The 12,983-nt window shown below is 41.1% G+C and overlaps 1 protein-coding gene across 1 annotated transcript; it reads right to left on the bottom strand.

Moving 5' to 3' along the window:
* Nucleotides 1-103: 103 nt before the first annotated feature.
* mfsd4aa (major facilitator superfamily domain containing 4Aa) lies at nt 104-12,457 on the bottom strand. The gene is made up of 10 exons (XM_020086402.2): nt 11,936-12,457; nt 9,613-9,811; nt 9,176-9,430; nt 7,956-8,082; nt 7,754-7,869; nt 7,061-7,234; nt 4,132-4,279; nt 3,137-3,207; nt 2,712-2,832; nt 104-647 (listed from the first exon to the last, which is right to left on the bottom strand). The coding sequence occupies exons 1-10, from the start codon at nt 12,217-12,219 to the stop codon at nt 595-597; spliced, it is 1,548 nt and encodes a 515-aa protein (XP_019941961.2). The 5' UTR covers nt 12,220-12,457; the 3' UTR covers nt 104-594.
* Nucleotides 12,458-12,983: the final 526 nt, after the last annotated feature.

Here is a 12,983-nt window from a genome sequence, read left to right as displayed (position 1 = left end):
TTACCCTGTGTGTGTGTGCGTGCGTGCGTGCGCGTTTTTGAGGTTTCTCTGTATCTTATTAGACTCCAGACACAACCTGGAGCTTATATAGATCAATACTCAATTTGTGATCATATCATTACATTTACATAAGTTATAAACTACATTATTATGACATTGCATTATTATAATAACAAACTGGTCCACCACCAAGAACCCACAGCACTGCTGCTTACTGACCCAAGTCATGTTTTAACAGTAGGAACACATTCACCTCCACAATCAATCTTAATCTTCATTTCATTCACACTGAAAAAGTGAATAATCATTAAAGTGTCTTTTGCATCGAGCTGCAGCAGAGTTATAATGTATTGCAAGAAATGATTGTGCCAAAAATGAATTCAGCTATTGCACATCCATAGAGCTGCTGTTTGATCATCAGGCTTGAAAGTAGAAGTCTCTGTCTTTAGTTTAAAAAGTGTTCCGCTGGAGGAGGACAGGATGCAGCTCTGCGTCCTGGCTCAAGGGAGAAATGAGGGGAGGCCAGTTTCCCTGAGACGGTTCTCCCTCTTTGTTGTCCACACCGTGTCCCCTGGTCCCTGACGGAGCCTCAGATCACGAGCCTGCCGTCTGTGGCTTCTCTGTCATGTCCATGTTTGCAGAGGATTCTGAGAGAAAAAACAGTGTTGATCAGTTGAATACTGACATCATGCAGTCTGCTGCTGATGGAGTTCAACCACAAGCCAAACATTCTGAGGCTGGTTGCACCAACCAAACTTAAGACTAGGAAGAAGCAGTCACTTTGGATCAGAGGTATGTACAGCTGTATTATCACAAACACCATGACACCAGTATGGACATATTAGTTTAGCTGATATATTGAATTAATAAAGCTACTCAATACAATAAAATGAAGGTTATGTTAAATATGTATTGTCTTATTTAAACTTACATTTTCTACGATGTGTTCTAACAAATGCTTATCAGAAGAGAAGTTTTGATTTGTGAAATTTATGAGAAAGTCACATTTACCAAATATTCCAGTCCATCTATAATTGTATCATGAGCTGCTAACTGCTACACAACCAGTGAGTTCTTGTTTACAGTTCCAATGAATCTGGATTCTTGTGAAGAGTGAAATATATTATAAAGCTTTAAATGTCCTGGGAGCAGATTGGTCTTCTCATGATAGTGTATTCAAACCAACTCCATTCTGAAAAGATACCTGCAGAACTGATCGTATGGTTAATATTTAACTATGTATGAAGCCACATCATGATGCACATTTAAGCTTTAGTTTCGGTTAAACTATTTCTGGTTCCTGTTTTTAATAAAATAAGTCACACAAGAGCAGGTTAGCCTAAAAGAAAAATAAACTCAAAGAAATCAGACTTCCTCCTTTCAGAAAATAAACTATTTTCTGACCCCATAAATGTAATGTAATGTAATTGCCACCGCTCTGCATAATGATCTTGTCTCTGTGGTTTTTCAAAAACCAGTGACCTCCATCACACACAAGTGGTGTTATTACCTCTGCCATGGAGGTTATGTTTTCATTGTTGTTTCTTTTTTCGCAAAAACTACTTAACAGAGTTTCTTGAAACGTGAGGGTGGGACATGGGTCAGGGAAGAACAGATGAACTTTTGGCACAGATCCAAACAAAGGCTGGACTATGGAATTTTCTTTCAATGGCTATAACGTTGCGACATAGGGAGTTTTTTTTTACATTTTCACTGAATTCCCAAGGACTAATGCTGGCTGGAAAAATCAGGCATATTTTAAGGGACCTTGACAGTTGTTTGTGCTCTTTTTTGCATTCGTGGCAATATTCTTCCTTAATCTTTGTTTCTATTTTGAAAATATCATATATAGTTTATGTGTGTGGTGGTTGTACACAGTGTCCACATTCACTAACATGAACTAGCAGCACTCTGCCCCCAACTGAGTTACAAACCAGAGACCTTAAAGAGCTTCAGTTTCTCCTAACTGGACAACCTTGATGGCCATGATCACAACATTTCAATGTTTAAAACTCTTAATGGATGTTGATATCTTTACCTCGCACTTCCATCTTTATATAGTACCATTAAAGGTGCCTTCCTCTGTCATAAAATGTCATTGTGTTTACTTGTTGTGATTCATAGCTCTGGGATCAACTTCAGCCATGTCACTCCAAAAGCACAGAGCAGTTAACTACAGAGCCTGATGAGATACAATGGGTTTGGGCGCCGTACAATGGCTGCCCTGCTCTCCCTCTGTAATGCATGTGTTGTGTGTGTGTGTGATCTGAGGGAGAGCAAGGTAAATTTCAATTGTGTGTAACTTAAAACTAATCTTAACGAGGAGAGAAAAGATCCAACACACTTTCCCTGATTACGACACTGACGAAAGAGCAAAGAAGCAGAGACAACACTCCACCCATCACATCTTACAACGCCGCTATAATAGTCTCTTTTAATTACCTTTCACACCCTTTTCCTCTTTGAGTACACAGACCTGTCTTGCTTATGTTGCTGCTGCTGCTGCTGTGTCTGTGATCCACTGTGTACCTGCTTTGGTTTGGCCTGTCACTTCTTTATTTCTTTATTTCACAGTCAAAAGAAATAACATACGCTACTTTCTCCTGCTGCAACGTGACACCATTTATAACAGGAACACATGTACAGCTTCTGAAGCCTTTACTCAAAGTGCCGAGAGTTGTCGGAGTGTCAGTCCTCAGGTGTGTGTTTACCTGCGCTGCAGTTTCTGTAGATGGACTGGACATAGATGAGCAGCAGGAAAAAGCAGAAGCTGAGGAAGGAGGATATTGTAGCACACAACAGGAATGCGTAGCTGCCATGACTGTGGATTATCTGAAGTAAGAGGGACACATGCACACATGCACATACAGAGAGTGAGGTTTTAACCGTAAAGAGTAACGTGGCTACAGAATACAGGTTTCTCACGGCAGTGCATTGTTCTGAATACTGCTGATACAATTTTACAATGATGTTAGAACTGAGGTCCACACCAGGCTTTCTTGTATTTATTGTTATCAAATATGCATTAGTGGCATAGAAACCTATTCCACAGTAATGATGGAGCATTGTGTTGAATGTCGTCATTACTGGGAACAATAGGACATGTGTTCACACAGAGTCCTGAGAGACTTCTTACCGATCCTACAAGCAGCTGCAGCACCATCTCTCCTGTGCTGGCGCTGGTCACCAGGACAGTTGTGGCACAACCTGTGACACACAAGAGACAAAGAGACAAAGTGTGTTCGGTTATAGAGGACTGAAAACAATGTAGTCACCGGTAAATAATAACTAAATCAAACATAAATGCTAAAATAAATAAAAAATAATAACATATTTTAAATAATGAAATAAAACTCAAATACATAAAAGTGTAATGTAGTCATAATAAATAATCAGATCACGGGTTGGGGGTGAGTTGCTGCCCCAAGTGAAGGAGTTGAAGTATCTGGTGAAGAAGGAGCCACAAGGCAAAGCCCTCAATTTAGCAGTGCATCGACGTGCCCACCCTCACATGTGGTCACGAGCTCTGGGTAGTGACCGAAAAAACGAGGTTGAACAAGATTGCTCAGCCGTAGAGTTAGGGTGTAGCGTTTAAACATCAGGAGGGAGCACGGACAAGAACGCCGCTCCTTCATGTTGAAAGGGGACAGTTGAGGTGGTTCAGGCATCTGGTTAGGATGCCTCCTGGGGGCCTTCCTTTAGAGGTTTACAGGGCACACCCAACCGGGAGGAGAACCCGGGGGATGGAACAGAACTCATCAGAGAGACTAGAGATCCCATTTGGCCTTGACACACCTTCAGAGCCACCAGTAAGAGCTGGAGAGTGTGGTTAGGGAGAGGGATGTCTGGGACAACCCAACCCTTGGCCAGATAGCTCTGTGACCCGAGCTCAGATAAGCGGTGACAGTAGATAAATAAATGTTTTAAATTAATGATTTATTTTTCTTTCTTTCTTTCTTTCTTATTTTCAGAGCATATTTGTCAAGCAATTTCAACTTCCATTGATAGAAGTACATTTAGATGTGTGTTAATTAAGCATTTTAAGCCCTATACTGCATATACAGCATGTGACTTCTGAGATGAGTTGATACTGATATGTTGAGTGTACTTGTGTATCTGTCTGTTTTTTACCTTTGTAGTCCAATATGTCCTCTGTAAAAGCAAGCATGGAGGGAAACACGCTGCTAATGCACAGTCCCAACAAACAAGTACCGATGAAGAGAAACACACAGCTTGTGTAGAAGATCATCAACAGGCACTGCACCAGTATGACTCCCACCTGCAAGATGAACAGAGAGACTGAGAGTGAGACAATGCCCACGAACAAAAAGTCTGTGCATTCACAAAACTCTATTTCTTTTGATATTCTCTTTAAATACTGACAACCCTAGAGAACAAGGTCATATATCAAGGACAGCTCACCAGCTGCCAAAACCCAGGATTGAATCAGGGTCCTTCAGCTCTTCAGCCTAACACTCTCCCAACGGAGCTTTTTCAGCATGTGAAACTGAAGTGATATGGAGATTACACTGTGCGAAACACAGGACGTCTTGAGCAAAGATATCTCGATACTTAAAGGCACAACAGTAATGTTGGCATCACTTCTGCTAAATTTGAGAAACACATCTGATTGGCTGCCGAAACCAAGAAGTAAACGAGGGATCTTGAGCTCTTCCATTCAACGCTCTCCAAACTGAGCTATTTTAGCGTGCGATACTGCAGTTCTGGAGGCTACACTGTGTAGATATGGTTTCCACAACAGGCACAACAGAGCACTTTCTATTTTATATCTGTATATCAAGGAATGTCTAAACCAAGGATTGAACCAAGGACCTTTAGTTTAACTCTGCCAACTAAGCTATTTCTGTATGCTAAACTGTGGTGATGGAGGCTACATGGGCCCAATCACAAAAACCTGTTAGTAAACATTTCAGAAGAAAGGGGAGGTACGTACTGTATTTCATTTGAAATACTGTTTGGCTACTTATAAAGCACCTTCCTCTACTTTGTACTTATTGGACCTAAAAGCAACGTGAGAGAGACAAGGATGAAGTGTGTCCCCCTCCTTTTTGTCTGGCTGTTGCAGCCACAGCAGAAGGAGCCACGTGGTACATGTAAGGATAACTGTCCTTGATAGTATGAACACTCTGTTTATGAAAAGGTTTTGTTTTCTCTTTCTGCCTATTGTACTTGAGGTTGTTGATACAGGAGAATTGCCCTTGCTGTCCTTTGCAGCTAAGGGCCACCATGTAATGTGGTGGCCATCGAGTGAAAAGCATCTAAACATCTACTAAAATTAAGACATTTCAGAAACAACTTTCCACAAACTTTACAGGGCTTATCTCATTTCATTAAGGTCTGATTGGAAATGTGTCCACGAGCTGCCGAAACCCAGAACTGAACCCAGAATATATCACAAAACTTCTGAAATGTTAGCACTGCTTCTGTTGAAATTGACAAAGACAACAAATTGGCTGCAGAAACCCATGAAGGAACCAGGCTACTTTAAATCTTCACTTTGACGCTCTCTAAACTGAACTATTTCAGGAGGCTAATCTGCAGGTGCACAACACAGAAACTTAGATTTTCGATAAGACAAAAACTTAAAATGATATCACAAGAACCGATTTACTACGTGTACCTTGTCTCTGAACTGACAAGTGTCCAAAAGAAGGAGCCAGACTTAGCCAGACTCACAGTGTGTGTGGGGAGGGGGTTGGCATTAGTCTAGATATGGTCTCCACATGTTGGCTAGTTGCTTGATATTTTGATAATAAAATAAAAAAGTCTATTTTGTTGCCTAGTTAACAGAAGCACATCCAGTTCATCTCTGCGCCGCAAGAGATATATGATTACGCCACTTCTGCAGACTGGACAGTTTACACTACACAATGTCGCAAATACTGTAAATCTCAAATATGTATTTATTATTTGACAGCTTTAGTTTAATTAAAGTTTTGTTCAAAATTAAGATATTAGACAAAAGATGATATAACAAGCTATTAAAACACATTGTTTCAGACTAAACCAGTGCGTTTCAAACTGTTTCTACTACTGAAAAAGCAATTTAGTTTTTTCAAATGTCTGAGTTGAGCTCTCAAATGCTTTAATCATCAAAAAACACACCACAAATCAAAGAGAAAAACAAGCTCTCACAATATCTTATGTGCCTGTGTATAAAACTGTTTGAAATGTATTTTACTCTAGCTCCATCTGAGGCTTAAACAACTGCTTTAGTATTAACGATCTAATGATGTAGAACTTAATAAAGTAATATAATAATCAGTCAAATGAGTTCTTTTACTTTAAAACTTTGACTACAGTTAACAATCCTGTATCTGACAGTCTCAGGAGAGTTCAAATCTATATTTCAGACCAGAAACCAAAGAAAATGGTGCAAAAACCTTTTTGAGATTGAATGTGCCCCTGAAAAAATAAGTCATGTGACCGGTTACATACACTGGGTCAGTGTAAACAGGAAGCAGAATGTCTACTCTGCAATTGGTGGCTTTGTTATATAAAGTTCTCCGAATTACGCAAAGTAACCAGAGAATTGTTCTTGCTTGGACTGAGGGTTAGGGAAGGTAATCATACCTCACTTTAAAAAGACCCAATCAGGAACAGACCTGAACTAAAGTTGTCCTGTTGTAAAGTCTTGAAAATCTCTGGATAAGTGTAGATGCCAGGTATGAATCTAGTAAAGTTGGCACACTGAAACAAAAACATATAAATCCTGACAAAGCCACAGAGCTCCACTTGGGATTGGATCAGGATCATCTAAGATGTTACCCCCAGGTGTGACTGGGTCCTTAGAGTGCTGAAGATGTCAAAGCAGTTTAGTTTGGTCTTTAGTTCCAGATGTTTTACTCTATACCTACTGTACTTAGACAATAATCTGTCAGAAATGCAATTTATTTTTGTTCATATTTTTGTTCATTCCTCCATTTTCTTCTATAATCCAGTCAGGTTTGATGTCTGCCTGTTGAATTTTTTTCTCACTGGACTGTAATTTCCAGTCTTGATTTCAAGTTTGATTTGTGCTTTCGATGTGCGCTCGTACCAGACTGAAGGTGAGCAGCTTGGGTGCTGTGAATCTGTAGGACAGGTAGATGAAAACCAGTCTTCCTGCTGTGATGGAGGCCCAAAATACACTGTCCAGGCAGCCAGCAGTCTTATGACCCATCAGCAGAGGAGGGGAGATGGCGTAGGTGTAGATGAAACCAGCGTATGAGCCCTGCAAGCCAAGAAACACAGATCATTTATACAGAGAGGTCAACAAAGAAAATTGGATTGGCAGATTTAGTTGATTGGGTCAATGCCAAAATCATCCAAAAATTCAAAGAATAGCAACAGACTGTTGTTTGATGTGAAATTCTGCAGCAAACATTTTGTGTCATGTCCTGTCTCTTTCCAGCTCAACACGACTCTGTGCCTCAACCAAATGCAGCATTTCCAGCAGGGGAGAATGTAACTGATGGACAATTTCCTGTTGTGTGTCTGTGAAAGGCCAACTCCACACAATGTCTCGACTTAATTCTCAGGACATTGTCTGGAGTTCACATGTGAAAATGGTCAGACTGAGTTCTGACTTTAAAAAGTGTTATTTGTGACACAAGCTGTAGCATTTAGTCTTATGTGAGCGACTTCATAGCTACAGTAACCTTTCCATTGTTTCTGCCCCATGTCTCACAGTTCTCATGCACCCCCCCTGCAGCCTCAGTTTAATGTGTGTAATGTTGGCCTTAAAACTCACTACGATCCCATCGGTGAGGAAGAGGATGGCTCCGCCCAGAGCATGTATGACGAAGAAAGTAGCAGGGCGACCCCGGAGTTTAGCAGGGTTGCAGCAACCAAACCAACGCACGTGTTCTGGGGGAACAGGGATACTGAGAGATTTGTAACTTCATTTGAATAGTATGGTAACAAGCACACACACAAATACATACATCCTTTACCTTCACCACTGTCCTGGGTGGGGACTCTTGCTAGCGAGTCCTTATCCAGCAGCGGTGGACTGGTGTTGAAGCACGGCAGCAATCTCTCGTGGTACATGAGAGCGAGCACTGCTGCAGGGACAGGGAGCTGGCAGAACACACAGAGAATCTTTTGTTAAGTAACTGAGCAGTCAACACTTCCTGTCAGTTGATTCTGTTTGTGAACCTCCTCTCATACTAGTTGAGTCCACGCGGTCTCATCCTGCTCTCTGTTTGGAGCAGCTCCAGTTGAAAAAGAACAGGACAGCTCTGCCTCTGGAGACTTACACACTGTTGCAGGTTTATATGGTTTTTACAGCATTATTACTCTATTATCAACAAATCACTGTAGAACCAGTAGCATGTTGCTGTGCAACTGCAAAGCATCATGGGAAAAAGAATCATTGGTGGGTGAACTCTACAGAACCTATACAGTAATATAAGTAGGAACATTCGAACAGGCAGAAAAAATAATTTGACTCAGTTAACAATTCATTTTACATTATTTCTAACAGAGATTTTCAATTTGTGTTCTTACATAGACGGAGGAGAACATCCTCCAATGATGATGAGAATAATGTTCTTCTGAGGACACCGGCTTTTCTCCACACTATTTTGTTGCAAGAGCTCACTGACAAGGTTCTTCACTTTCTTCAGCGTTTGACTTCAGCAAGTTAACCAAGATCAACATTTATTTAATTTATCAGTTCTTATTTACCTGTGACTTAAAGCATGCACGTGAGAGGGAAGTAGAAGCACTCAACACTGTAGATGGAAAAATGATTATCATGGTGAGACTGTTTGTCGTCTTTGTAACATGTAACTGCCTCATAACAACTCTGTGTGTTCACCTGTTTGCAGAGGAGGCACCACAGACGAACGGAGCAAGGTCAAGTGTTCAGCCTATTCTGACTGCATGCGTGAGGTATTTGACTATTTTCAAACAAATTGTGTGTTTTCGGAAAAACTTACAGCCCTAGAAGAAGAGACTCTGGGCTTAATGTAGTGTTATCTTTCCTCTTACACAAATCACGCAGCTACATGACACGGCTTCAACTGGCTCAACAAAAGTCTCTGTCATCATCAACAAGCATTAGACCATTGAGTCAATATATTAGACAGAATCAAATACACTAGTATGCATCGTATATAAGTCCTGGTCAACATCACTCGTGTCTCATGTAGTAGTGTCCTGAACTCACATTGATAAGAGCCATGATCCAGAAAGCATAGGACACCCTGGTGATGACGACACCCTCAGTGTACAGAGGATACTGGGAGATGTTGTGCGGTGTCGTTGCATGGCCGGAGAGACTGTTGCGGAGGTGCTGAAGGTCCGATGATGAGGAAGAGTTGGAGGTCAGGTTGGCCACAAGAACGCAGTTGTCATCTGCCAGGAACGGATCAGCCACCAGGGGACTGACAAGTGCTCCCAGGCCTATGAAGAAATGCAAAGCCTGTGGAGAGAGACGCCAAGATCCAAGTATTGACTTAAAGGGCTGCCCAAATGTTTTTGTATTGGTCCCAATACAATACAGTCACAGTACCATATTCAGCCTCAATTGAAAATATAGCCCAGAACGGAGACAAACACACAGGCGTTCACACCCGTCCTCTCCCCTCCCCCGCCTCCTCTGACCTGCAGGAAGACGGCTGAATCCTTCTCATACAGCTTCACCAGCTGCCAGTTGGCGATGGTGTCAATCACCCCCATGGCTTTGCCAGCAAACGCCATGGTGATGGCCAACAGCACCACGTGGTGACATAGCGGTATGATGGCAAACACGAACGAGATGATGAGCGTGCAGGACAGGAGAGCGGTCAGAGAGGACAGCAATCTGGAGGAGACAACAGCCACGGCTTTAAACATCATATTCAGACGATACAGACTAAAAACAGACTCAGTGCAAATATATGGTATTTCTTTTTAAATGACTCCATACTCATCATTTTCTAGACCTTTACTTTGGAACCATGTTGTATTGAAGTGACTCAGCTCAGTCCAGACTGATTTCAGCCTTTTTCTTGTTATTGCAGTAAAGTCACCTTGATGCTCTGCTGCTGCTCTAACTTTTATTTACCTGCCTCAATTCACCACAATGTTATCTTCACCTTGTATTCCCCATTCTTTCCTGCCAACTTTCCAACTTTAACCTTGTCCTACATAACTTTTAGTTTGTTCAAAACACTGATCAGTCTGTGATGAAGGCTTATAAAACAGACTAGTCAGTAATCATCACAGGATAAAGATCCATGGTAAGCATGTGAAAATAATGAACTGAGGTATTATGTAATGTTTTCATGTTGTGTAACCTCTTTGTAGTTCCCCCAGTCGGACATGTCCAGTGTCACAAACAGAAACTGAGGTGTTTTGCAAATAATTCTTCCCAAGATTTTAAAAACAATAAGTACATATTGATGGTTCTTTACGTGCTGACAACCAGAAGTTTATTTCTGGTCACTGCATTGCAAAGAAAAAATGTTGCATCAACATCTACTTTCAAACTGAAGAAGAAGAAGAATGATAATATATTTTATTTATAGGCGCCTTTCACAGTACTCAGGGTCACCTCGCAAGGCAGAGATAAAAACAAAACACATTTTATGGATGGAAAAGATCAATAAGATCGATAAAGAAAATAGAACAAGAACAAGAAGAACAGGGAGAACAAGAACAAGAAATGAGCATGGTCAACAGGGTTTTCATCACTGACAAATGGAGCTGATAAAAACCTGTTTCTAAAGCAGTTGAACTGGAAGCGAATACAGATGTGTCCATTTGCATTGCAAGAGCCAGATGTTAGTGGGTGTGAGGAATGTGCTTAAGAGACACATGATACCGAACCACATCATTCCGATCTTCAAATAATGTTTTTGGGAGTTTTAATCAACTATTCTAAAACTTGCATTGTCATATTCAACTCCCAGCTTATGCTTATTTAGCTGGGAGTTGAATAAGACATTTGAAGAAGAAAGCATCAACCCGTCTGTGAAATAGAGTTTTTTTTAAATCATGTCCCCCATCCACCTCACACACTCACATTTACACCTCAGGTTGAGTGGCTGCTCAGTGTGTGAGGTTCAGCACAGACCTGAAACAACTGTTTGCATTTTGAATGTTACATATTTGATAGTCAAATCAAGAACTCAGTCTGACTGTCACAGGGTAAAACCTCAATGATGAATGATGCGGTCAATATAATGTTCAACGTTCGTACACTTTAATTCTTCAGCCGCAAAGGCAGGACTGTCGACTCAAGACAGATGAAATTTAATTCAATTCACAGAAATATTTGTGAGGACATGACCTTGATGTGCTGAATGGAGGCAAATCAGACACAGTGTGAGAGTACACTACAATTTTAACTCAGGTTGTAGAAATAAATCAGATACTAAGTGATACTTAAGGGTCTTTGCAACCAAAAGCAAATTTTGTATGCGAGGCAAATGACCAGGGAAAGGCTTTTGAGAGGTCAGTAAAGTTCCTGTTTCAACAACATTGAAGTATTAAACAGTTACAAACGTTAACCTGTCTGCGGCACTCGTTATCATTATCCGTTTATCCTTATTTGCAATTAGCTGACAGCCACATTAGCCATCTGTTTAGTTATCAACAATTGTTTGTGTCTGAAAAGTGTTGTGTTTCTCTTAAAATCCCAGATTGAAGCCGAGAAAAGTCAACCAGCGACAGAAACTTTGATGTTAATGTTAGTTTTTATTGTTCTAATCTTTAATTTAAAAAAAGTATCAAGCATTTTCCTGGGTATCGAGTGTGAAATTCTAGTATCGGACAACTCTACTCAGGTATAAACACAGAAACATAAGTAATGATACCAGTGTTTCAAGTGTTGTTGTGAATATGTTTCGTTTTGTACCATTTGCCCTGTTCACCATGACTTTATGATAGAAAACAACATGGTGTGTGGAGCATCATCCCATCACTGCTCCCCAACCACACTCACGTTTTCTTGAAGAGTCCCCCCACGCTGGCGCCCACCAGCAGGAAGAACTGCTGGGAGAAGAAGACCCAGGTGATCTGCTGCAGGGTGGACTGGGTCTGACACCTCAGGTCCAGGATCGTGGGTCCCAGGAAGGCGATGCACAGGCCGAAGCTGAAGAACACGCTCCAGTAGGTGAGAGTGTGCCTCCAGTGACGTTTAAACAGCGAGCAGATGCGCTCGTCCAGCAGCTTCATGTCGGTCCTGAGAGGAGCTGCACACACACACACACACACACACTGACTCATTCACACTGAGACCAAGGGAAACAACCAGCGGAGGAAGTCACTCACACCGACACTGTCCAGTTGTGCCAGTTATCTCCTGCTGACGCGGACGTGGCGCTGATTGGTTGATGTCCCCGAGGTCCCGCCCTGTTTCGGATCTGTTTCTGAACATCAATTTCAATATCATATCAGCAGAGAGTGTTTATGTGAAATAACACGAGATTACCAGGTTGCTCGATATTTATCTTTATGTTTATTACACATTGTATAATGTTATAATGTAGTAATTTATACACAAGCAATTATTATTGTACAATTGCAAGTCAAAAACCTTGGGATTTACAAACTGGATGAGTTGGCTCCCCTGAGCTTGATGGCAAGGCCTTTAATGTTGCAGAGGAATGTTATGAGTTTGAGAATTTTAAATGTGCAGGAAACGAATGAACGCATGTTTCCATTTATCAAAATTATTCTACCATCATTTTAGGTTTGTAAGTAAGTAAAATGAAACTGTTTTATCCGTGTTTATTTAGTCAGGGATGTTGCTTTAGAACTACAATAAAAGGTCCTGTTTGTATTTTAAATTGGTATCTCTCATCATTTCCTGTCACTCAGCTCTGTGCAACATTTTGTCTAATAAGAGGCAGTAACACCTTTTAAAATCCTGTATTTAAGTGAAGTAGCCAGTGGTGATAAACCCCCAGTGTGTTTCAGTGTGGAGTATCAACGACCCTTCTGAGGCCTGCATCTGTCTATAGGAAATCAATTAGGCATTAGCCCACTGA

The sequence above is a fragment of the Paralichthys olivaceus genome, chromosome 2, assembly GCF_024713975.1.
Source record: "Paralichthys olivaceus isolate ysfri-2021 chromosome 2, ASM2471397v2, whole genome shotgun sequence".
In the NCBI taxonomy this organism is placed as follows: Eukaryota; Metazoa; Chordata; class Actinopteri; order Pleuronectiformes; family Paralichthyidae; genus Paralichthys; species Paralichthys olivaceus.
Note: the sequence above shows the minus strand (reverse complement) of the source record. Positions and strands in the feature narration are given on the sequence as shown.